The sequence below is a fragment of the Orycteropus afer genome, unplaced genomic scaffold (assembly GCF_000298275.1).
Source record: "Orycteropus afer afer isolate SDZICR_OR568_19922 unplaced genomic scaffold, OryAfe1.0 scaffold00286, whole genome shotgun sequence".
Classification (NCBI taxonomy): domain Eukaryota; kingdom Metazoa; phylum Chordata; class Mammalia; order Tubulidentata; family Orycteropodidae; genus Orycteropus; species Orycteropus afer.
Genome location: NW_006921873.1, coordinates 2,219,774 through 2,243,425, shown reverse-complemented (window position 1 = coordinate 2,243,425; position 23,652 = coordinate 2,219,774). Strand labels below are relative to the sequence as shown.

Below are 23,652 nucleotides of genomic sequence, written 5' to 3'. Positions count from 1 at the left end.
GACAAAGTATATGTGAACTGCTGTATGAAAAGTGAATTTACTCTGTAAATCTTCACCCAAATCCTAATAAAAAAAATAAATAAATAAAAATAAAACACAAGTAAACATCTTTATGGTATTCTTTGCTTTCAGCCAAGATTCATCTGACATCAGCAGTGACATTCCTCATTCTACGTTGTCTTCTGAATCTAACTTGAATTTCTGGAAGTACCCTGTCAGTATGCTGCTGCAACCATCTTTGAATTATCTTCAGCAAAATTTTCGTTGTGTGTAATATTAATGATGTTGTTGTTGTTGTTATGTGCCGTCGAGTCAGACCCGACTCACAGCAACCCCTCCTTGGGTTTCTGTGACAGTAACACTACAGAAGTAGATTGCCCCATCATCCTTCCAAGGAGTGGCTGATGGGTTTGAACTGCCAGCCTTCTGGTTAGCAATCAAGTAAGTGCCTTAGGCACTACGCTACCAAGGCTGCTGTTCAATAATTTCCACATTCTGTATAATTAACTTTGTTTGAAATAGGCACAAATATGAATCTCTTCCAGTCAGTTGGCCAGGTAGTTGTCTTCCGGCTTTCTTGGTACAGACAAGTGCCTGCCTCCAGTGTAGCATCTGTTTGTTGAAACATCTCAATGAGTATTTTGTCAGTTCCTGAGGACTTGTTCTTCTCCAGTTCCTTCAGTGCAGCTTTGACTTCTTCCTTCAGTACTACTAATTCTTGATCATATGCCACCTCCTTAAATGGATGAACATGGACCAATTCTTTTTGGTATAGTGACTCTGTGTATTCCTTCCATCTTCTTTTGATGCTTCCTGCATCATTCAGTATTTTGCCCATAGAATATTCCAGTATTGCAACTTGAAGCTTGAATTTTTTTCTTCAGTTCTTTCAGCTTGAGAAATGCCAAGCAGAGCATGTTCTTCCATTTTGGCGTTATAACTCCAGGTCTTTGCATATTTCATTACAATTATTGTCTTTGTTGTCTGTATCTGCTCTTTGAAATCTTCTGTTCAACTCTTTTATCTTGTCATTTCTACCTTTGGCTTTAGCCACTCTCCATTTAAGGGCAGGTTTCAGAGTCTCTTCTGACATCCATTTTGGTCTTTTATTCCTTGCTTGTCTTTTTAATGACCTTTTGCATTCTTGGTTTTTGTCATTGGTGTTGATTGCATCAAATCTGTTCTTCAGATGGTCTCTAAGTTCACATGGGATATAATCAAAACCATATTTTGGGTTTCATGGACTTGCTTTAATTGTCTTCATCTTCAATTTGGACTTGCATGTGAACAATTGATGGTCTGTTCCACAGTCAGCTCTTGGCTTTGTTTTGGCTGAAGATATTGAGCTTCTCCATCACCTCTTTGTATAGATGGTAGCTGATCTAATTCCTGTGTGTTCCATCTGGTGAGGTCCATATGTATAGCTGCCATTTAAGTTGTTGAAAAAAGGTATTTGCAATAAATAAGTCATTGATCTTGTAAAATCCTGTCATGTGATCTCTTGCATCATTTCTGTTACCAAGGCCATATTTTCCAGCTACTGGTGATTCTTCTTTGTTTCCAACTTTCATGTTCCAATCATCAGTAATTATCAATACATCTTAGTTGCATGTTTGGTCAATTTCAGACTGCAGAAGTTGGTAAAAATCTTTAATTTCCTCATCTTTCACTTTGATGGTTGGTGGTTGAATCATTAACTCGTGTTCCTTGTAGGCATATGAATATTATCTTATTACTGACAGCATTGTACTTCAGGATAAATCTTGAAACATTTTTTGTGACAATGAATTCCATGCCATCCATCCCTCTTCAATTTGTCATTCCTGATATTGTAGCTTGCAAGAAGAGCAAGGAGGCCACATGTTCTGACCTCCTGTAATCCCACAAGAGGAAAACAGGATTACCAGCAGTAACCCAAGGCATATTACTGCAAGGCCAGACATGCTGCCTCCCTCCAGTACTTTCACCAGCCGTTCCTCCCAAAGCACCCACCACCTCTCCCCTGGGTTCAATAATTCGCTGCAGTGGCCACACAGAACTCACAGATTATGAGGTTTATTAGGGAAGCACCAGACTACAATTCAAATTCAGGAAAAATACTCAGTCTCTCTCCCAGCCCACCATCTCTCAGCCAAGTCTCTCCCCCAGCAGTGCATGTCCCTTGGTGTCTTACTCAGCAACGCGTGTCTCTTGAGTCTCTTTCCCAGCAGTGCGTGTCTCTTCCAGCAGCACGTGTCTTTTTTGGCAGCACGTCTTCCTCAGCCAGCAGTCAGAGAGGGAGTTCTGCCTCTAGGAGGCCTCCTTTTGAGCCTGGCAGAGTGGTCAAACTAGCCAATCACAGCACCAGAACTCTAAGCACCTGAGAGAGAGTGGGAACCTCCCAGAACATTGTTTTGTGCCACTCCCAACAGAAATACTCCTCGTGGATAACATTTACAATCAGGAGCTCCTCAGCTGCTCATTCCACCACTGAGTTTACAATGACTTATGGGTAGAAAAGCCATACTAAGTAATTTACTACACTGCATAGCTCATATGGTTGTCTGATTCAAAATGGCCAAAACCAATCTGTCCACTTGCTAATGCCTAGGATATTGATCTTTATGCATTCCATTTCATTTTTTGACGACTTCTGAGTTTCCAACCTTCATGCTTAGTACCTTCCGCATTATGATTATTAATGGATGTTTGCACCTGTTTGTTCCCATTTTGTAAATCAGCAAATGGAGGTCTCAGAAGCTTTGCTTCATCAACATAATGAAGGTCTACTCTACTTTGAAGAGGCAGCTCTTCCCCATTTGTATTTTAAGTGCCTTCCGACCTAAGGGGCTCTTCTGGTACTATATCAGACAGTGTTTCAGGGCTATTCATAAAGGTTCCCAGTAATTAGCAGACAGTGTTTCACTGCTGTTCATGAGGTTTTTCCTGGCCAGTTTTTTGAGAAGTGGATGGCCCTTTCCTTCTTCTGAGTCTGTCTTTGTCTGGAAGCTCTGCTGAAACCTGTTCACTGTGGGTGACCCTGCTGGTATTTGAAATACTGATGGCATTGCCTCTAGCCTCATAGCAACACACAAGCCACCACAGTATGACAAACTGATAGACAAGTATTTATATGAGACAATGTTTCCCTCTTATTCATAAAGTTTTCACTGGTCAGTTTTTTCAGAAGTGAACCTGGCCTTATTCCTAATCTGCCTTAATCTGTGAAGTCTGCTGAAACCTGCCCACTATGGGTGACCTTGTTACTATTTGAAATGTTGGTGACATAGCTTCCAGCATCAGAGTAATACACACAGCACCACAGTACAACAAACTGGATGAGTGGTGGAAATTGGAGCCTCAGAGGGCTAAATGCCAACAACAAAATAAGGCTTAAAGTTAATAATAGCCATAGTTATAAAAGCTAGCACTCATTTATTGTTAAATTGATGCTGAGCCCTGTGTTTGCATATGGTATGTATCTAGATTCCTTTTAATGTTTTCCAAGGTACAGGCTTCCCTATTCCCCTATTCTTTTCCATCTTTAGATGGAAAAAACTAAAGTGCAGACAAGATAGGTAATTTGGGCAGCAAGTAAGTCGGCAAACTGGATTAAAAACTAGTTCTATGTGACTCCTAAAACTACTTAGGGATCTGCTTCTTCAAAGTAATTGAGATTGATACTTGGTCTGCTAATCAAAAAAGTCAGTTAATTTAGAAGATCAGAAAAATTAGATGTACATATTTTAAATACTTTTAATATAAAGCAACTACATATACATTAATTCACAAATATTTTTGGTCATGACTACTTTTCAAAATAGAAATATTTTGATCCAAAAATCTTAAATATTTTATAAGCAACCTGAATGCAGAATGCTTGTAGAGTAGTGATTTTCAAAGTACAATCCTGGGACCCAGGAGTATCAGCATCAACATTATTATCACCTGTAGTTTGGTTAGAAATAGAATTTATACCTAGTGAATTAGAAACACATAGAATAAAGTCCAGCAATCTGTGTTTTAATAATCCCTTCAGGTGATTCTGATCCAGGCTGTAGTTTGAGAATCACTGACTTACAGGACTGAAAGAAGTTCTTGCAAGTGTTTAGCTGTTAGAGGATGGGAGCATTAATATGGTGGCAGTGGGAAAGTTGAAAAGCAGAATTAATTTATAGAATTATTGTTGTTGTTGTTAAGTGCCGTCGAGTCAGACCTGACTCATAGCGACCCCTGCTTGGGTTTCCGAGGCAGTATCACTACGGAAGTAGGATTGCCCAACCTTCCTTCCGAGGAGTGGCTGATGGGTTTGAACCGCCAGCCATCTGGTGAGCAGTCAAGTGCCTTAGCCACTATGCCACCAGAGCTCCCTTATAGAATTATAGCACCTGCTAACTAACTAGATAGGAGATTTAATTGAGAAGACTGTTTGTTAAAGCTGTTTGCAACTGTAAGTCTGGTTGAGTGATGGTGCCATTAACAGAAACATGAGGAGATGGTTTGTGAGTAAATGGGTAGATTGATTTTGTGAGTGGATGGGATAGATTTGTTTTTGGTTATGTTGACTTTGATATGGTAGAGGAACATAGAGTGACCTAGTCTAGTGGTTAGTTAATATATGGGTTCTGGAGAAAAGTTTGGACTAAATCCAAGCTAAAGGAATAGCCTGTTTGTATTGAGTCTGAAATTGAAGTGATGAGGGTGGAGAATACATTTACCAAACTCTTTCCTGGCCGTTTAGAGTTATATAATTTGACTTTCTTGTCTATAATTTTTCCATGTTATAGGGTAAAGTAGATGTGAGCATCACCAAGTTATAAATTAGAAAACTGAGACTTGTCCAAAGTCACACAGCTAGTAATGGTAGAGCTGGAGCTGGGATGCAGCCTTTTGGACTGTGAGTCTGTAATAATACATGGCTTCATGTCTGGTATCCCTGACATTTTTTATTTTTTTCTTTAACTTTATTTTGTTGTTTGTATGAGAATATATACAGCAGAACACATACTAATGGAACAATTTCTGCATTGATTACTCTCTTCTAGTTGTGTAACTAGTCTCACCTTCCTTTCCTGAGTTGTTCCTCCTCCATTAACATAAATTCATTGCCCTATAAGGTTCGTATCTACTCTTTCCAGTTGCTTTTATCAATTTGATCCTGGATAGATAATTTTTAAAAGAGCATAATGTTAAAGGTAGACCTTTTTTTTTTTTTTTTTTTTAATTAGTTAAGCTCATTACTAGTTAAACTAAGCTACTGTTTGGTTTAAAATTTTTGGTTTACAGTTTAAAGATCTCAGGGCAGTAGTTTCAGGGGTTCATCTACTGTCCATGGCTCCAGAAAGTCTAGAGTCCATACGCCATTTGAAATTCTGATCTGTATTTTCCCCCTTTTGATCAGGATTCTTTAATGAAATCTTGGATCAAGTTGTTCTCTAATGGTGGCTGGGCACTGTGTAGTTCTTTTGGTCTCACAGCAAAGGATGCTATTAGCCACACATTCCACATCTTCCTCTTTTTTTTCTGATTCTCCTTCTTCCTTTGTTGTTCCCAGTAAATGGAGACTAATTGTGCTTTGAATGGCTACTTGCAAACTTTTCAGATCCCAGGCCCTATGGAACAAACTAGGAAGTAGAACATAAGCACTAATCTTGCACGTTATTAGACCAATTAATTGGAATGCCCCATGAAATCATGACCATAAACATCCACACCAAAAAACCAAATCCCACATGAGGTGTTTGGTTGTACATAAGCAGCCTCAGCAGCTACTCCTTTTTTTTTTTGGTCCTTGTAAAAAATATATCAAACAACTTTTGCCATTCCAACTTTTCACAGGTGTACAACCTATTGGCAGCAATTATAATAATCAGTTGTGCATCCCTATCCTTAATCAATATGATTTTTCATTACAATTAACCCCTCTTTTCCCTCTCCTGCCCTTGGTAAACACCAATAAACTTTAGTCTCTATACGTTGCCTTACTTGCCTTTTGTGTAATTGAGGTCGTACATTATTTCTTCTTTTGTGATTGACATATTTCACTCAGCATAATGTCTTCAAGCTCTGTCCATACTGTAGCATGTATCAGGACTTCATGTCTCCTACTGGTTGAGTAATGTTCCATTTTATGTATCTACCACATTTTGTTTATCCATTCATCCATTGATTTATGTTTCCACCTTTTGGCTACTGTGAATAGTGCTGTGGGGAATATTGGTGTACAGTTCTCTTTGACTCTCTGCTTTCAAGTGTTTGGGATATATACCTAGGAGTGGAATTGCTGAGTCATGTGACAGTTGTAGTTTTAGTTTTTTGAGGAACTGCCACATTGTTTTCCAGAGCAGCTATACATTTTACATTCCCACCATCAGTGGGTAAGGTTCCAATCTCTCCATTTCTTTGCCAATATTAGTTGTTATTATTATTATTTGTTTTCTATCTTAGCCATCCTACTGGGAGTGTAATGGTATTTTGTTGTGGTTTTGCTTTGCACCTCTCTGATGGCTAATGATGCTGACCATCTTTTCATGTGTTTGGTGGCCGTATGAATACCCTCACTGGTGGAATGTCTATTAAGATGCTTTGACATTTTGTGATTGGGTTATTTATATTTTTGTTGTTAAATTGTCAATGTTTTATGTATATTATGGTTATCATTTTGTTACTTTTGAGGCCTGCACTTTCTGTGGTAGGTCTGCCAGTATACTACTGAGGCAGCCATGGTGATTCCAGAAAGTAGTGATGTATTTAGAGGTCAGGAGAATCAGCCAGAGAAGGAAATCCCAGTCAAAAGTAGTTAAAATTGAAGAAGAAATCCTTTGGCTCTCTGTCTTTGGTGGTTTTTCCTTGGAGGACTTTCAGTAAATATTGGGTTAAAGACTATATAGTGGGGATCATGATGGACCCATAATTATGGAAAGTAAGTGATTCAGGGCCTCCTTGATCTCCTGTACTGTATTCATGTTAGGTTCTTATACAGTGACATATTTGAATTCTTGAGTATAGTGACAGTTAAAATAGTAACCCATCCTAATTCATTTTAGTCATTAGGGAGACCACAAAAATTTTAACCTTTCAAACTTATGATGTAAATTATACGTAATGATTTTTAAGTAAATGTTTTACAAAAAAATTAGCTATTAATTATCCACTTTCCAGAACTTTTGCCTTCTCGTATTTGCTATATTGTCTTGGCTTGCAAATTAATAATATCGACCTAACAATGTGAAGAAAAATGTCCAGTGTATATAACTGCCTGAGACATTTCTTTCTTTAAAATTAGTCATGCCAAAGCTCATTATGTAGAATTCAAATCATAATGATCACTTTCATGTACACAAAATTGCTTCTGTTCTGATGATCAGAGTTTTAACATTTTCCTATTTATTCTTACATAATTACTATTATTCTAGTCTGATCTTTCTTACCAGCTTGAATAATTATGAAAATCGTTACCAACTACTTTCCCCATTCTTGAGTATCACACATTAAAGATAGGGACACGTATGTAAAAGGAATGTGAAAAGACTTCAACACACTAAAAATTGATTGTTTCTGAACCTACTCCCTCTACCCCTACCCCAGTGAGGTCTTCTTTAAAGGGTGATCTTTTCAAAATGTTCTAGATGAAAACAAAACAAAACAAATACTCAGATTAGCTTGATGATTTCTTTTCAGTGGTAACATTTTATGTTATGTTAACATTAACACTTTTTTCTATGCTAACGTATTTTTGTGGATATGAATAATAAGTGCGCTTATGATATTGACATCATTTATTTTTAAATATTTGTTTCAGCTATGAATTTGTGAAATACCTTAGACAATACATATGCAACACTTTGGGGTCTATGATTGAAGAGGAAATGGAAAAATGCATATCTGATCAGAATCAAAGGGAAGAACCTGGCTATGACACAGTTGTACAGTGTGTTACTAAAAGAACTCAGGAATCTAAAGAGTGAGTATGCCCATAGTCATATTTTGAAGTAATTTTTTCTCTCTACAAGTTTCTTGAAAAGGCTTTTAACCTATGCCCCGTACACTGTTTCCCTCATAACAGTCAGAATGGTTCATGTCACATTTCGGCTCAAAACTTTCTGGTCTTCACATCTCACTCAGAGAAAAATCTACAATTTTTCTTATGGCCTAGAAGGCCCACCCTGAGCCTTCTGCTCTGTCTCCTATCTCATTTCTTGGCACATTCACTCTTACTCTGCTCAAGTCACACTGGTCTCCTTGCCCTTTCTCTAGCCAAGCAAGGCCCTCCCTCAGGGCCTTTGCACTCCCATTGCTTTTGCTACCTAGAGACTTTGTACTCAGATATTTGTGTGGTTTACTTGTTCACTTTTTTTTAGGTCTTTGTTCAAATGTAATTTTATCAGAAAGAACTTTTTTCTTTTTGGTACTTACTGCTACTGATTAATAAAGAAAATGTATTTGCTTTTTTTCCTGCTTATTTCAGTGTCTCCCCACTAGAATGTAAGCTGTATAAAGACATATAATTTGATATTTTGTCTGTTTCTGTGTTCTTAGTGCCTACCTAGAAAAATGCTACCTATTTTAGGGGCTAAATAGGTATTTGTTGACTAAATTGTTGAGAGTTTCTCTTGTCAGTATAATCAGCTTTATTTCAATGATAGTTGAAGTAATTTTGGCTTTAGCAATACATCACTTTCTATTTTGCTCCTTTGTCATCAGTATAACACATTTAAAGAGTAGCTACTATATATTAGGTTCTGGGACAATAAAGGTAACAGGATACCTCCTACCTTCCAATAATTCATACTGTAATGAGATGTTTGACATTACACTGAAATAGAAATTTGAAATATTTTCGATACTGTGTAGTCAGTGGCATACCAAAACCAAACCAAACTCACTGCCATTGAGTTGATTCCGACTCATAGTGACCCCTTTGGGTTTCTGAGGTGGTAAATCTTTACGAAAGTAGATTGCCCAGCCTTCCTTCCACAGAGCGGCTGGTGGAGTTGAACTGCCAACCTTCTAATTAGCAGTCAAGTGCCTTAGGCACAATGTCACCAGAGCTGTTTAGTAAGTGGCGTAATATATGTAAAAGTTCTTTTGGACACATAGAGAGAAGTTACATTTGTTAGAATACATATTAAGCAGCATGACAAAGAGACACCAAAATACAGTGACTCAATCAGCAAGGCCCTTGATGAGATAGATTGACGCAGTGACTGCAACAATGGGCTCAAGCATAACAATAGTAATTGTGAAGGTGGCACAGCACTGACTAATGTTTTGTTTAGTTGTATATAGGGTCACTGTGAATTGGAGCTGACTTGACAGCCCCTAGCAACAACAAACAATACATTTTCCCCCCTTGTGTGTTGTTGTTGTTATTTGCCATCAAGTCAGCCCCCACTCATAGTGACTCCTCCTTGGGTTTCCCAGGCAGTATCACTATGGAAGTAGATTGCCCTGTCTTCCTTCCGAGGAGTGGCTGGGTTTGAACCACCAGGTTTCTGGTTAGCAGTCAGGTGCCTTAGGTATTATGCCACCAGAGCTCCTTCCTTCTTATATAATGGGTCAGAAGTTCATTAGTGCAGAGTGGATAGATACATCTGCTAGTTGGTCCATCTAGGAAAGCTAGTTGCTTTCATTTTGTTGTTCCATCATGTCTTAGGACAGGGCCTTACACATTTTTTCTGTAAAGGACAGTTTAAATACCTTAGGCTTTGTGAATTGTTACAGCACTAAAGGAGTCATAGACGATATGTAAATGAAAGAGCCTGAATGCTTTCCAACAGAACCTTTTTTTACAAAATGTGAGTGGTAGGCCGGATTTGGCTCGCAGGCCATAATTTGTCAACCCCTGCCCTGGAGTTTTGCTTTCATCTGACTGATTGAAGCAGGCATATTAACTTCACAACTGTTCTTTAGCCTGGCCAAGTAAAGAGAAATGGAGGGCAAGTAGCTTCTTCTTTTTTTTTTTTTTTTCATTAACTTTTTGTTGACTAAAACTTGGTCACATGCTCACACCTGTATCTGTAGTGGAGACTGAGATATTTAATATCTAGCTGTTGCCTGTGTACCCACAGTGAAAATTTAGGGGAGGAGTTATACTGGTTTATAGAAGGAATGGAGGATAGATACTAGGGGAAATTAAAGATTCTTAAAAGAGTCATTCAGCCTGACATGGGGAATCAAGAAAAATTCAAAGAAGTTAGTTACTTATGACCTCAGAATTTATTACATTAATTTTAATTCCACAGAACTTTAGGATATCCTTGCTGGAAAATACCTTAGATATAATGTGTCCTAAGACTCTCATTTTATAGGCTTCTTGTTGTTATGTGCCGTTGAGTTGCCTCGACTCATAGCGATCCCTCCTTGGGTTTCCGAGGCAGTATCACTACAGAAGTAGATTGCCTAACATTCCTTCTGAGGAGTGGCTGGTGATTTGAACCCTCAGCCTTCTGGTTAGCAGTCAAGTGCTTTTGGCACTATGCTACCAGAGCTCCTAGTATTTTATAGGCTTAGAGAGGTAAATTAAGTAACATGTCTTGGGTGGTAAAGTTGTCTGGTATTAGAGCCCATTGTAGAGCTTGTTTTTCTGGGACACTTTTCACTGTATGTTGCCTTTGTAGGAATTTATATTCTTTTTTGAGCTATTTGTATTATGACTCCCTGCTAATCTATTGTAGCTTCCTAAGGACAGGAATACTGGTATATTCATATCTGACCTTCAATCCTTTAATGGTATTCTCCATGTATATTAATTGCCCACTTTTCTGACCTCTCAGAAAATAGTGAGAGATACCATTTCTGCCTGCTTTTGGTGCTTTAAAAACTATGTCTTTTGACTAAAGAAGTCATGAAGTTGAAAGTTGATCAGATTAATGGAGACCTAAAATTGAAGCCATAAGGTTTTCACTGGCCAGTTCTTTAAGTGCATGGCTCCTTCCTTCTTCTGAGTCTGTCTTAGTTTGGAAGCTGAAACTTGTCTACCATGGGTGAGTATGCTGGTATTTGAAATATTGGTGTTATAGCCTCCAGCCTCACAGCAACACGCAAACCACCATGGTATGACAAACTGACAAAGGGATACTGCATGGTTCAGAATCAGGAAGAGAGTGCATCAAGGCTGTATCATTTCACCATACTTATTCAATATGTATACTGAGCAAATAATCTGAGAAGCTGAACTATATGAAGAAGAACACAGCATCAGGTTTGGAGGAAGACTCATGAACAACCTGTGCTGTACAGATGACACAGCCTTGCTTGCTGAAAGTGAAGATGACTTGAAGCACTTACTGGTGAAGATTGAAGACTACAGTCTGCAGTATGGTGGATTATACCTCAACATAAAGAAAATGAAAATCTTCACAACTGGACCAGTAAGTAGCATTACAATAAAAGGAGAAAAGATTGAAGTTGTCAAAGATTTCATATTGTTTGAATCCACCATCAATACCAATGGAAACAGCAGTCAAGAAATCAGGTGACGTACTGCACTGGGCAAATCTCCTGTAAAAGATCTCTTTAAAGTGCTGAAGAGCAAAGATGTCTCTTTGAAGACTAAGGTGTGCCTGACCCAAGCCATGATATTTTCAGTTGTCTCACATGCATGTGAAAGCTGGACAAGCAATAAGGAAGAGCAGGAAGGGTTGATGCTTTTGAGTTGTGATCTTGGCAAAAAATACTGAAAGTACTATGGACAGCCGGAAGAACTAATCTGTCCTAGAAGTGCAACTGGACTGTTTCTTGGAAGCGAGAATGACCAGACTTCATCTCACCTACTTTGGCCATGTAGTCAGAGGGGACCATTTCCTGGAAAAGGATGTCATGCTTGGTAAAGTGGAGGGTCACCAAAAAAGGAGAAGGCCCTCAATGGGATGTGTTGACACAGTGGCTTCAGTGATGGGCTCAGGTATAGCAAGGATTATGAGGTTGGTGCAGGACTAGGCAGTGTTTCATTCTGTTTTACATAGGGTCTCTGTGAGTCAGAGCTGACTCAATGGCACCTAACAACAACAACAACAAAAGAATTGGAGACAAGTAGATACCATAGACATTATTGTATCACTCTTGGTCCTTGAGCAGTGGAACAGCATTACAAAATGCTCTCATGCAAGATGCTGTTAAAATAGAGGTGGAATTGGATGACAGAAGAGATGAGGGTTCGTCCTTATAAAGAAGTTCAGCTACTTGGACGTTCTTCATTTGAATTGCCTTTTACCCTTTCACATATATTTGCATCAGCATGAATGATAGTCTATTTTTTTTTTTTCCTTATTCTAGAATTAAATGTGATGGCACAGAAGACTTTAGGGCCAAAAAGGGCAGGATGGTAAAGTAGAGCAGTTTTCTACTTTTTCCTTGAATCATGCTCATGAGTGTAATTCTGTTCTTAAGTTTGTTGTTGTTGTTAGGTGCTGTTGGCTTCAGCTCACAGTAGCCCTGTGTACGACTGAATGGAACAGTGCCTGGCCCTGCGTTGTCCTTAAAGTCTTTGCTCTGCTTGAGTCCATCATCGCAGCCACTGTGTCAACTCATTTTTTTTTTTTCAGTCTTTCCCTGACCTTCTACTTTACCCAATATCATATCCTTTTCCAGGGAGTGGAACATTATATACTTGTTCCAAGACAGATTTGTTAGTTCTTTTAGCAGTTTGTAGTATTTTCTGTATTCTTCACCAACACCACAATTCAAATACCTCAGTTCTTCAGTCTTCTTATTCGTTGTCCAGCTATCACAGGCAAATGAGGCTATTGAAAATACCATGGCTTGGTCAGGCGCACCTTAGTCTTCAAAGTGACATCTTTGCTCTTTAACACTTTAAAGAGGTCTTTTGCAAGAGATTTTCCCTGTGCATTACATTGTCTGATTTCTTGACTGCTGCTTCCATGGGTGTTGACTGTTGCTAAAGGAGCAGGGAGGCAACATCTTCCGCCATCCTCTGACTACACAAGAGGAAGACAGAATCATCAGCAGCAACCCAAGGCCTTTTCTTATGAGGCCAGACATGCTGCCACCCTCTAACCCTCTTACTAACCTTGTCACCAGCTGTTCCTCCTGTGTACCCACCAGCTCTCTACTGGGTTCAGTAATTCACTGCAGTGGCCACACACAACTCACAGATTATGAGGTTTATTAGGGAAGCAATAGGCTATAATTCAAGTTCAGAAATGTGCTCAATTTCTCTCAGCCTACTGTCTCTCTCAGCAGCCAGGCCTCCTTCTTAGCAACTGGCCATCTCTTTCAACAGTGGGCTGTCTCTCTCAGCAGCTAGCTGTCTCTCTCAGCAGCTAGCTGTCTCTCTTAGCAGTCAGCCATCTCTCTCAGGCTCTCAGTAGCATGTCTCTTTCTCAGCAATGTGTTTCTCTCACATCTCTTTCTCAGCATCATGTCTCTTTCAGCAGTAAGTCTCTCTCAGCTGGCAGTCAGAGAGACTCTTCTCCCTCAGGAGGGCTCCTTTTCAGTCTGGCAGAATGGCCAAAGCAGCCAATCCCAATATCATTATTCTATACCCCTGAGAGAAAGTGAAATTCCCAGAAGATTGCTTTGTGCTGCTCCAACAGAAATGCACAAGGTAGATGACTTTAACAATCAGCTATTCAGTTGTTCATGGCAAAGTGGGAGTTACAAATACTATGGCTAGAGAAACCATACCATGTAATTTACTACACTGCAATTGTGGATCCAAGGAAAATGAAATCCCTGACAACTTCAATCTTTTTCCATTAATTGTGATGTTGCTTATTAGTCCAGATGTGAGGATTTTTGTTTTCTTTATGTTGAGGTGTAATTCATACTGAAGGCTGCAGTCTTTCATCTTTAGTAAGTGCTTCAAGTCATGTTCACGTTCAGTAAACAAAGTTGTGTCATCTGCATATTACAGATTGTTAATGAGTCTTCCTCCAATCATGATGCTCCATTCTTCTTCATATAGTCCATCTTCGTGGATTATTTACTCATCATACAGATTTAGTAAGTGTGTTCGAGTGATTACTTCTTAGACTATGTCCAGATTCTTTATGTGTACAATTAAGTGCTCTGGAATTCCCATTCTTCTCAATGTTATCCATAATTTGTTATGTTCCACACAGTTGACTACCTTTGCATAGTCAGTAAAAAACAGGTAAACATCTTTCTAGTATTCTTTGCTTTCAGCCAAGATCCATCTGACATCAGCAGTGATATCCGTTATTCCATGCTCTCTTTTGAATCCAGGTTGAATTTCTGGTGGTTATCTATTGATGTACTGCTGTCACTATTTTTGAATTATCTTCAGCAAAATTTTACTTGCATGTGATATTAAGGATATTGTTCGATAATTTCCAACTGGAAAACTGACTGGAAGAGATGCATATATGTGCCCATTCTAAAGAAATGTGGTCTAACAGAATGTGGAAATTATCAAACAATATTCTTAAATTTAGATACTTCTAGTCTTATTAGCAAACATTTTGTATTACCTAAAGTTAAGAATTTCTTTCTGAAGGTAGATGGCTATGTTTTATGATTTGAATAAAGTCTAACATGGAAGACTTTAGGGCTATGAAGGGCAGCATGTTCAAGTGAAACTGTTTTCTAGTTTTTCCTTAAATTGTGCTTAATAGTGTAATACTATTCTTAAGTTGAGTGAGACCCTTCTAATTTCAGATTACCAGGCATTTTAAAGTATATTACCTAAAGTTAAATATTGCTTTTTTAAGGTGAATGACAATATTTTTTGATTCTAATAAAAACTACATTAAATTTTACTTGCACTAAAATGTTTACATTTGAATCCCACAAGTTAAGTTTTGATAATGATTGGGACATATAGTTTACGGTTATATATTATATAAATTTTATATTAAATATTATGTGTAATTTATAAACATAAAATTTAAAATTCCTTTTGTCCAAATTAGTTGCTTTGTTTGTTAAATCTCTGGGCTGGGATGTATGTGATATCTCTAGATGCTTTTGGCGTGAATTTCTCTATGTGTTGGGGGGCATGATGGTTGCTTCCTATTGGAGCCTAAAAGCAGGTGTAGGAACTTACTATATAATAGCTCATCTTGCCAATATCAGAAAAATTGAGTATATATCTGAGCTTACTGCATTTTAAAGCGTTACATCTAATTTGTTTTTGGATAGGTACGCTTATTTTTATTACTTCGGGCAGTAACTCTTCCCCTTGGTAACAGTTGATTTTATTGTTTAAATAAATGGTATTGTTTGAACAATGTGACAGTGTTTGGCTATTTATAAATTTAACAAATATAAATAAACAAATATAAATTAAACAATTAATATGTATTATGTAAAAGTCACAGAGATAAATATTTCTTATTTCTTTATTTGGAGAAAAGCAAAAAAATAGATTAATTTCCATCTTTGGATAATGTTATAATTACTTTTAGTCTACCTCTATGAGTATTATTAAGCTTATTCAGAGGAGTACTAAAATATTTTATTAGTCAGATAATAAAGTTATTTTTAATGCTACGAGTAGAGTTTTATATGGGACTTTTAGGAAATTACTTTTTATCTCTGGATAAGCCATTTAATTTTCCTGTGTTTTAGTGATTCCATGTGTAAAAATTAATACAATAATAATTACCTTGTAAAGATCTGAAATGACTTAATGAATGTTTGTCTTCTGTTATGTGAACAATGGATGAAGGATTTTAAGATCTACAGAGTATTGTTTTCATTCAAATTATTACTATTTTTTTTTGTGAGTCTTCAGAAATTATTTATGGCTAATCACAGTACATCTATTAATAATATTTTTACTATAACAATTATAAATCATTTTCCTAATTGAACAGTTTTATGCTTATTTTTCAAATGTTTGCATGTGGAAAAAATTCATTTTGTAGGAACTATACTATCTGGTATTTCCTGCTCTTTGAAAGTTAGCTTTATACCACTTCGCTTTTACAAAAGACCTATGTTAGAACCTGTTTTCACTAACCGAGGGAAATCCAAAGATTTTTGCATTTATGAAAAAAGACAAAAAGTGAAACTAGTGATCAGGATTTGTTTTTCAGTGAGCCATTAAAGAGACAGAGTGCATCCTGAACAGTGAGAGTGGCATTGCCAAGTTCCTTCCTTGGGAACTGCACGTAGCATCACAGCATCAAACTGCCATAACTTTGAACTGTGTCTGTGAACAGTAGATGTTAGTGCTGTTTTAGATTTTATATGTTATTTGATATGACTGGTAGGTTATTTTTTGGATCTGGAAATGCTCAAATATTTTTCCCATATAAAATAATAGTAATTGCTTCTACACTCTACGCCATTTTGACTTATGACACATTTCATAGAAACACTTTACTTTTGGACATCTGTGGAAAACTCTATTACTCAAGTAATGAGTAGAAGTACTTACTATGTTAGTTTTCAGTTTTAATTGATATGGGATTTATTTACTAGCTCTTAGAGCTGCTTCTTTCTGTATTTTTTTATTTTAGAACTTCTTAGAGTATGAAGGAATGCACTCACTGGTGGCTGTACACCTACTCCTCACTTACCAACAGTCTCATAATTTAACATTTCACATTTATGACAATAGTATAACATCTACTCTCTGACTATTTTGTACATTAACGATATATGTCTGGCAATAACGAACACTGAGGTTTGAGGCAAGAGTAATGCTGGCTGTGATGGATAAAGTTATGTGTCAACTTGACTGGGCCATGATTCTTAGTTGTTTGACAGTTATGTAGTGATAGAATTTAGCACTGATTTAATTTGACAAGTTATGTAATGATATAATTTGACAGTTATATAATGGTATAATTTGACAGTTATGTAATAGTATAATTTGTCAGGTGTGTAATGATGTAGTTATCTTCCCTTTTGTGATCTGATGTGGTCATTCTCCATTTTCACGTAACATCAATTTTTACATAACAGCCTGGTCTTTGGAACCTAACTATGTCTGTAAGAAAGGAGTGGGTGTATTCTATCCTAGATCTGCTTTTCTTTAACTTCTTCAAAATTGTAATGAGTGCTATTCAGTTCTAGTTCATATAGCTTTACATTGAGGGCCTGACTCTCTAGGTGTTTTTTCTTTTTTTTAAACTTAATTTTAGAAATTATTATTATCTCTCTTAATGGCCATTTTATTGGTATTTCTCTAGCAAGAATTCATGCTAGGGTTTTCTAAAAGGAGTAATAGAAATATGTCTATAATGAAATTTACAGGTATTTTATGGATTTCAATTATGCTGTGCTCTTAGCCTGTATGTCATTGAGATTTAATTTTATACTTCATTAAATGAAATAATTATAACTTTTAAGGAGACAGGGACTTTATGTTGTCTACATGTTTGTACCTAGCTGCAAAGGAGGCTAGGAAATGTGTCTTACTTAGTCCTGTGCCCAGCTGTAATCCAGTCCTCTGGCAGTTTGTTGGTGGATAGCTATTGATTGCTAGTAGGGCATTGTCCCTTCCCTGTTTTTTACAGCTCAGAATTTATAGAGGAGAAAGATAGGTCCTCCTGCTTCAGTTATTCTATATATACTTAGCTAATTAGTCTAATAAGTCTTCCAGGACTCTTTCTAGCCCTTTACATCGCTGTACTGTAAATTTACATGTTCCCTGAACTCTTTCTCACCTCTGTAATGGTTCTTTTCTGTATATTTTTTCCCCTGTATTCCTAATCTTTTCCCATCTTCTCATGATCTTTTAGTGTTTTCTTCTAATTTCTGGGGCTTCAAAAAATATAACTATATGTAATACATGTTTTTATAGTTATATATTGTATGCATTTTATATTAAGTATTATGTGTAATTTCAAGATAAAATTTAAAATATATTTTAAAATTCCTTTAATGTTTAATATTTCAGTCTATTATTTCTCTCCAAATCCTTCAGCATGTTTTATTGCTTTTATAGGAGATAATAGTATTGCTTATCCTTCCTTTGATTTATGCAGGTATAGTTGACACATTGTCTTGAAATACAAAGATCGGGAAGTTTCTGTGCTTAATTTTCTAATGCATTGCTATTATCATAGCGATAAACAATGAATATATGTATAAAATTAAACTAAACCCACTCCATTGAATTTATTCCAACTCACAGCGACCTCTAATGGGTTTCCAAGGCTATCAATCTTTATGGAAGTAGATTGCCTCATTTTCCTCCTGCAGCTGGTGAGGTTGAACCACTGGCCTTCTGGTTAGCAGCCAAATATTTTACAGAACACTTACAGATACATATTCTCATTTATTTCTTATTACAGTCATGTGAAATAGGTCAGCTAGATTGTATTGTTTTTATCTCACTTTATAGTTGAGGAAATTGAAACTTATGACGAGTATATAGATAGTCAGGAGCCCAATCCAGGTTTTCTGATAGCAAATTCAGTACTTTACTCACTATGTTTATTTACATATTATGTCCATTTGTAATAAATGTACAGATTCAATGGCTCTGGTCACGTGTTCCTTATTTATGCAATGAAGGGTTAGATTATTTTTATGGTTCATTGTAGTTGTAAAATTTTTATTCCTGGGGTTTTTGGGGATATCGTTTTAGTCTAATATTCATATGAAGTTTTGAGTGTTTGCATTTAAATGGAGAGCTTTGTTGTAAGTTCTTCTTGAGAATTTTAGACCCATGGAGCTAAAGAGATCTTAGTTTTCCAGTTCAAACTCCTACCAATTTCAAGAATTCCTTTTCTTACATACCTCTAACTTTCTATTTGAAAGGACATCCTGATAGCTTAACTCTTGTTTAGGTCCTGAGTGTACATTGCAGGTCTGAATTACGGCTATGGGTGCCTATAGACAAAGTATAGCAGAGGAGAAGGGAAGGAACAAAATAGAGGAAGGGAAGATAGAGAAGGACTGAGACTGTGATTTGAGTGAAGGTTTACAGAGCAAATCAATTTTCCTTTCAGTGGTTCATACACATTTCATTTCATGCTATTGATTGCAATCCCTGTAATATAACATCATCCTCCCCTTTCCTCCCTATGTTTTCCTTTTCCATTCCTCCTCCTTTCATATCCCTTCCTTCCTTCTGAACTTTACCCTTGGGCACATACTGCCCTTGTGATCTCCAGTGGTTGATTTTTGTAAGGAGTGTGTACCTTCCTAATGTTATTGTTCCATATAGACTATCTATTGTTTGGCTGAAAATTGAGCTACTGGGGTGAGTTCAGGCTTGAAGGGTAACTAAGAGTCATTGTCTCTGGGTCCCACCAGTCTCTATCCAACCAGTAAGTCTGGTCTTTTTTACAGGTTTAAGTTTTGTTCCACATTTTTCTTCTACTGTATCTTGGACATTCTAATGTGATCCCTATACTAGCAGTCAGTGGTGATAGCTGGGTACCGTCTAGTTCTGGTCTCAGGGTCCAGAAGAGGAAGCAGATATTTGAATGATTGATTAGTCTTTTGGACTAATTGTTTCCATGCATCTTTGATTTTCTTAGTGAAGAAAATTTCTTTCTTTGCTCTTGATGGGGAGAGACCAATAGCTATACCTTATAAGGCCACAAGCATTATTTACTTATTTATTTATATTGTGATTTGGGTGAAAGTTTACAGGACAAATTCACTTTCCATACAGCAGCTCACATATACTTTGTCTCATGACATTGACTGAAGTTTCCCACAATGCAACAGCTCCCCTCCTACTTCCTCCCAATAGTTACCTCTTCCCTGTATCCTTCCCACCATGCACTCCTACCCACTGTGTATGCTGTCTCCCTGTGCATACACAGACCTTCTATTCTCCCATGATCGTTTTCTCCAAGGAGTGTATCTACCCAATGTAAATGTTCATCTCATATGCCTGTCTTTTGTTTGGCTGGAAGCCACAGGAGTGGTTCAATTCTGGACCTGATGGGTAGCTAGGGGCCATAGTCTCAGTGGTTCCATCAGGCTCTATGAGACCAGCAAAACTCGCCCCCCCCCTTTTTTTTTTTTTTTTTTGAAATGATTTTAGTTTTGTTCCACATTGTTCTCCCACTCTATCCAGGATCTCCTACATGGATCCCCCTCCTAGTGGTTTACAATGATAGCTGGGCACTATCTAGTTCTTCTGGTCTTATAGTCATATAGGCTGAGGATTGCATGAACTGTTTCCACGCATCTTTGCTTTTCTTCAATCTTCTTTGCTCTGGATGAGGAGATCCCCATCATTGCATCTAGATGACTGCTTGCAAGCTTTTAAGATCCCAGTTGCTACTCGCCAAAGTAGGATGTGGAATGATGTTTTTGTTGTTTTTTTTTTTTGAGCAGTTTTATATATTTTTTTATTGTGATTTGGGTGAAAGTTTACAGAACAAATTCATTTTCCATATAGCAGTTCACATACACTTTGTCTCATGACATTGACTACGATTTACCACAATGCAACAACTCCACTCCCACTTCCTCCTCATAGTTACCTCTTCCCTGTGTCCTTCCCTCCATGCACTCCTGCGCCCTGAGCTGTCTCCCTGGGCATACACAGCCCTTCTATTCTCCCATGATTGTTCTCTCCGAGGAGTATATCTACCTAGTGTAAATGTTCACCTCATATGCATGTCTTTTGTTTGACTGGAAGCTACCGGCATGGGTTTACTTTCAGACCTGAAGGGCAGCTAGAGGCCATAGTCTCAGTGGTTCCATCGGGCTCTATGAGACCAGCAAACCTGGTCCCCCCCCCCCCTTTTTTTTAAATGATTTGGAGTTACGTTTGACATTGTTCTCCTACTCTCTCCAGGATCTCCTACATAGAGATCTCCTACATAGATCCCCCTCAGAGGTTGACAGTGGAAGCTGGGGACCATCTAGTTCTTCTGGTCTTATAGTTGTATAGGCTGGGGATCACATGGTGTACTAGTCACTTGTACTAATTGTTTCCACGAATCTTTGGTTTTCTTCATTCTTCTTTGCTTTGGATGAAGAGAGACCCATCATTGCATCTAGATGGCTACTTGTAAGCTTTTAAGATGCCAGCCACTACTCATCAAAGTAGGATGTGGAACAATGTGGAACAATGTGGAACAATGCTTTTTGTATAGTATGTTATGCCAATTTGAGTGTGATGTCCCCTGTGACTATGGTCCCTAGCCCACAGGTCAAACTACTTCCTCCCTCTGGGTAGCTGGCTTTGGCCAAGAGGTGACTACCAACCTTGTCCCTTGTCAGGTCTTCTATATACCTGGGAATTCTTACAGAACATACAAATACACTTGTAGAAACACCCTATACATGGTGATGGGCACAATTCCGCCTGCATAGACATACCTAATAGTTCAGCCTATCTACCCATCTATTCACCCATATATCCATGTTTGCCTTCACCGACAACCAGTACTGTATGTCCAAAAGGGTTCATCTTTGTTGTCTATACCTTCCATGCACCTCTCTATGTCTTCCTCTTCCTCATTGCCACTGTGTTAATCACTCATATTTGGTGAATTGCCCTTCTCTTCACTCAAATCAATACTTGTCTCTACCTATCTAACAGTTCCCCCCCCACCTCCCACCGCAGGTAACCAACAAAGAAAATTTCTGTCCATGTATAAACCTTTCCTTGACTTTTTACAATAATGAACTGAAACAATATGTGCCCTTCTGTGAGCGACTTATTTCACTCAGCAAAATGTCCTCCAAGTTCATCCACGTTATGTTGTGTTTTGCAGATTCTACGTTATTCATTAAGGTTGCATAGTAAATATTCCATTGTTTGTATGTACCATCGTTTGGTTATCCATTCTTCTGTTGATGGGCACCTAAGGTTGCTTCCTTCATTTTGCTATTGTAAATAGTGCTGCGATGAACATGGTGTGCATATATCTGTTCTTGTCCTGGCTCTCACTTCTTTAGGATATGTACCTGGTAATGGAATGGCTGGGTCAATGGTATTTCTAATTCCAACTTTTTAAGAAATTGCCATACTGCTTTCCACAGCGGTTGTATCATTTTACAGTCCCACCAGCAGTGTATGAGAGTCCAGATCTCTCTGCATCCTTACCAGCATTTATTATTTTCTGTCTTTTTGGACTTTGTTACTAGTGCTGGGGCAAGATGGTATGTATCTCTTTGTTGTTTTGATTTGCATTTCTCTAATGGCTAATGATTGTGAGCATTTCTTCATATGTTTGTTGGCTGGCTGAATATCCTCTTTGGTGAAGTGTCTATTCATGTCTTCTGCCCATTTTTTAATTGGATTATTTGTCTTTTTGTTGTTGGGGTATTGGAGTTTTCTATAAATGCTAGAGATAGGTCCCTTGTCAGATAGTCATTGCCAAATATTTTTTCCTAATCTCTAGGGTCTCTTTTGACTGCTTTGGAGAAGTCTTTGGAAGCACATAAAAATGTAATTTTTAGATGGTCCCATTCATCTAATTTCTCTTCTGCTGTTTTGGGTTATGTTTGATAGTCTCTTGTGCTGTTTTGGTGCCTTTTGGGTTATGCTTAATAGTCTATTTATGCTATATATTGTTGTTGTTATGTGCCATCAAGTCGGACCTGACTCATAGTGATCCCTTCTTGGGTTTCCGACGTGGTATCACTACGGAAGTAGATTGCCCTATCTTCCTTCCGAGAAGTGGCTGGTGCATTTGAACCACCAGCCTTCTGGTTAGCAGTCAAGTGCCTTAGGCACTACTCTACCAGAGCTCCTATATTAGGGACCCTAAATTTGCCCTTAGTTTTTCCTTGAGGAACTGTATAGCTTTAGGTTTCACATTTAAGTCTTTGAGCCATCTGGAGTTCATTTTTTTGTGTGGTGTGAGGTAAAGATCTTGTTTCATTTTTCTAAAAATGGATATCCAGTTTTGCCAGCACCATTTATTAAACAATCTCTTCCCCACTTAATGGATTTTGGCTCTTTGTCAAAGATCATCTGACAATAGGTTGATGGATCTATTTCTGGCTTCTCGATTCTATTCCGTTGGTCTGTGTCTGTCATTGTATAAGTACCAGGCAGTTTTGACAACCATGGCTGTATAGTAGGTTTTGAGATCCAGCAGTGTGAGACCTACTTTGTTCTTCTTCTTCAATATTGCTTTGCTTGTCTGAGGTCTCTTTCCTTTCCATATAAAGTTAATGATTGGTTTTTCCATGTTAAAGAATGTTGATGGGATCTGGATTGGAATTGTATTGAATGTATAAATTGCTTTGGGTAGAATTGACATTTTCACAGTGTTCAATCTTCCTATCCAAGAGCATGGTATGTTCTTCCATTTATGTAGATCTCTTATGGTTTCTTGAACCAGCAACCAGCACCTTTTGTTGATGAGACTCTTCTTTCCCCATTGATTGGACTTAGTATCCTGTCAAAAATCATTTGACAATAGATGTATGGGTTTATTTCTGCACCTTCATAGAATTATGATCTTAAAGGGGCCACTTTTTTTTGATTTTTATTGTGATTTGAGTGAAAGTTTAGAGAGCAAATTCATTTTTCATACAGCAGTTCATGCACATTTTGTCCATGACATTGACTGCAATTCCCCACAATGTAATAATTCTCTTCCTGTTTCCTCCCTGTAGTTACCTGTTCCTGTGTCCTTCTTTCCTATACATTCGTACTCTCTGAGCTTTATCCCTGTGCAAACACTGCCCTTCTATTCTCCCATGGTTGGCTGATTACTCTAAGGAGTGTATCTACCTTTTGTAAATGTTCACCTCATATGCCTATCTATTGTATAGCTGGAAGCCACAGGAGTGAGTTCAATTCCAGAC

General features: G+C 37.7%; 1 protein-coding gene across 1 annotated transcript in view; it reads left to right on the top strand.

Moving 5' to 3' along the window:
- Positions 1-23,652, top strand: part of TBC1D32 (TBC1 domain family member 32) — a 350,348-nt gene that overhangs the window by 32,309 nt on the left and 294,387 nt on the right. Inside the window, exon 2 of the mRNA XM_042782292.1 lies at positions 7,781-7,942. Within this exon, the coding sequence (XP_042638226.1) occupies positions 7,781-7,942 (162 nt within the window). The remainder of the gene's footprint in view (positions 1-7,780; positions 7,943-23,652) is intronic.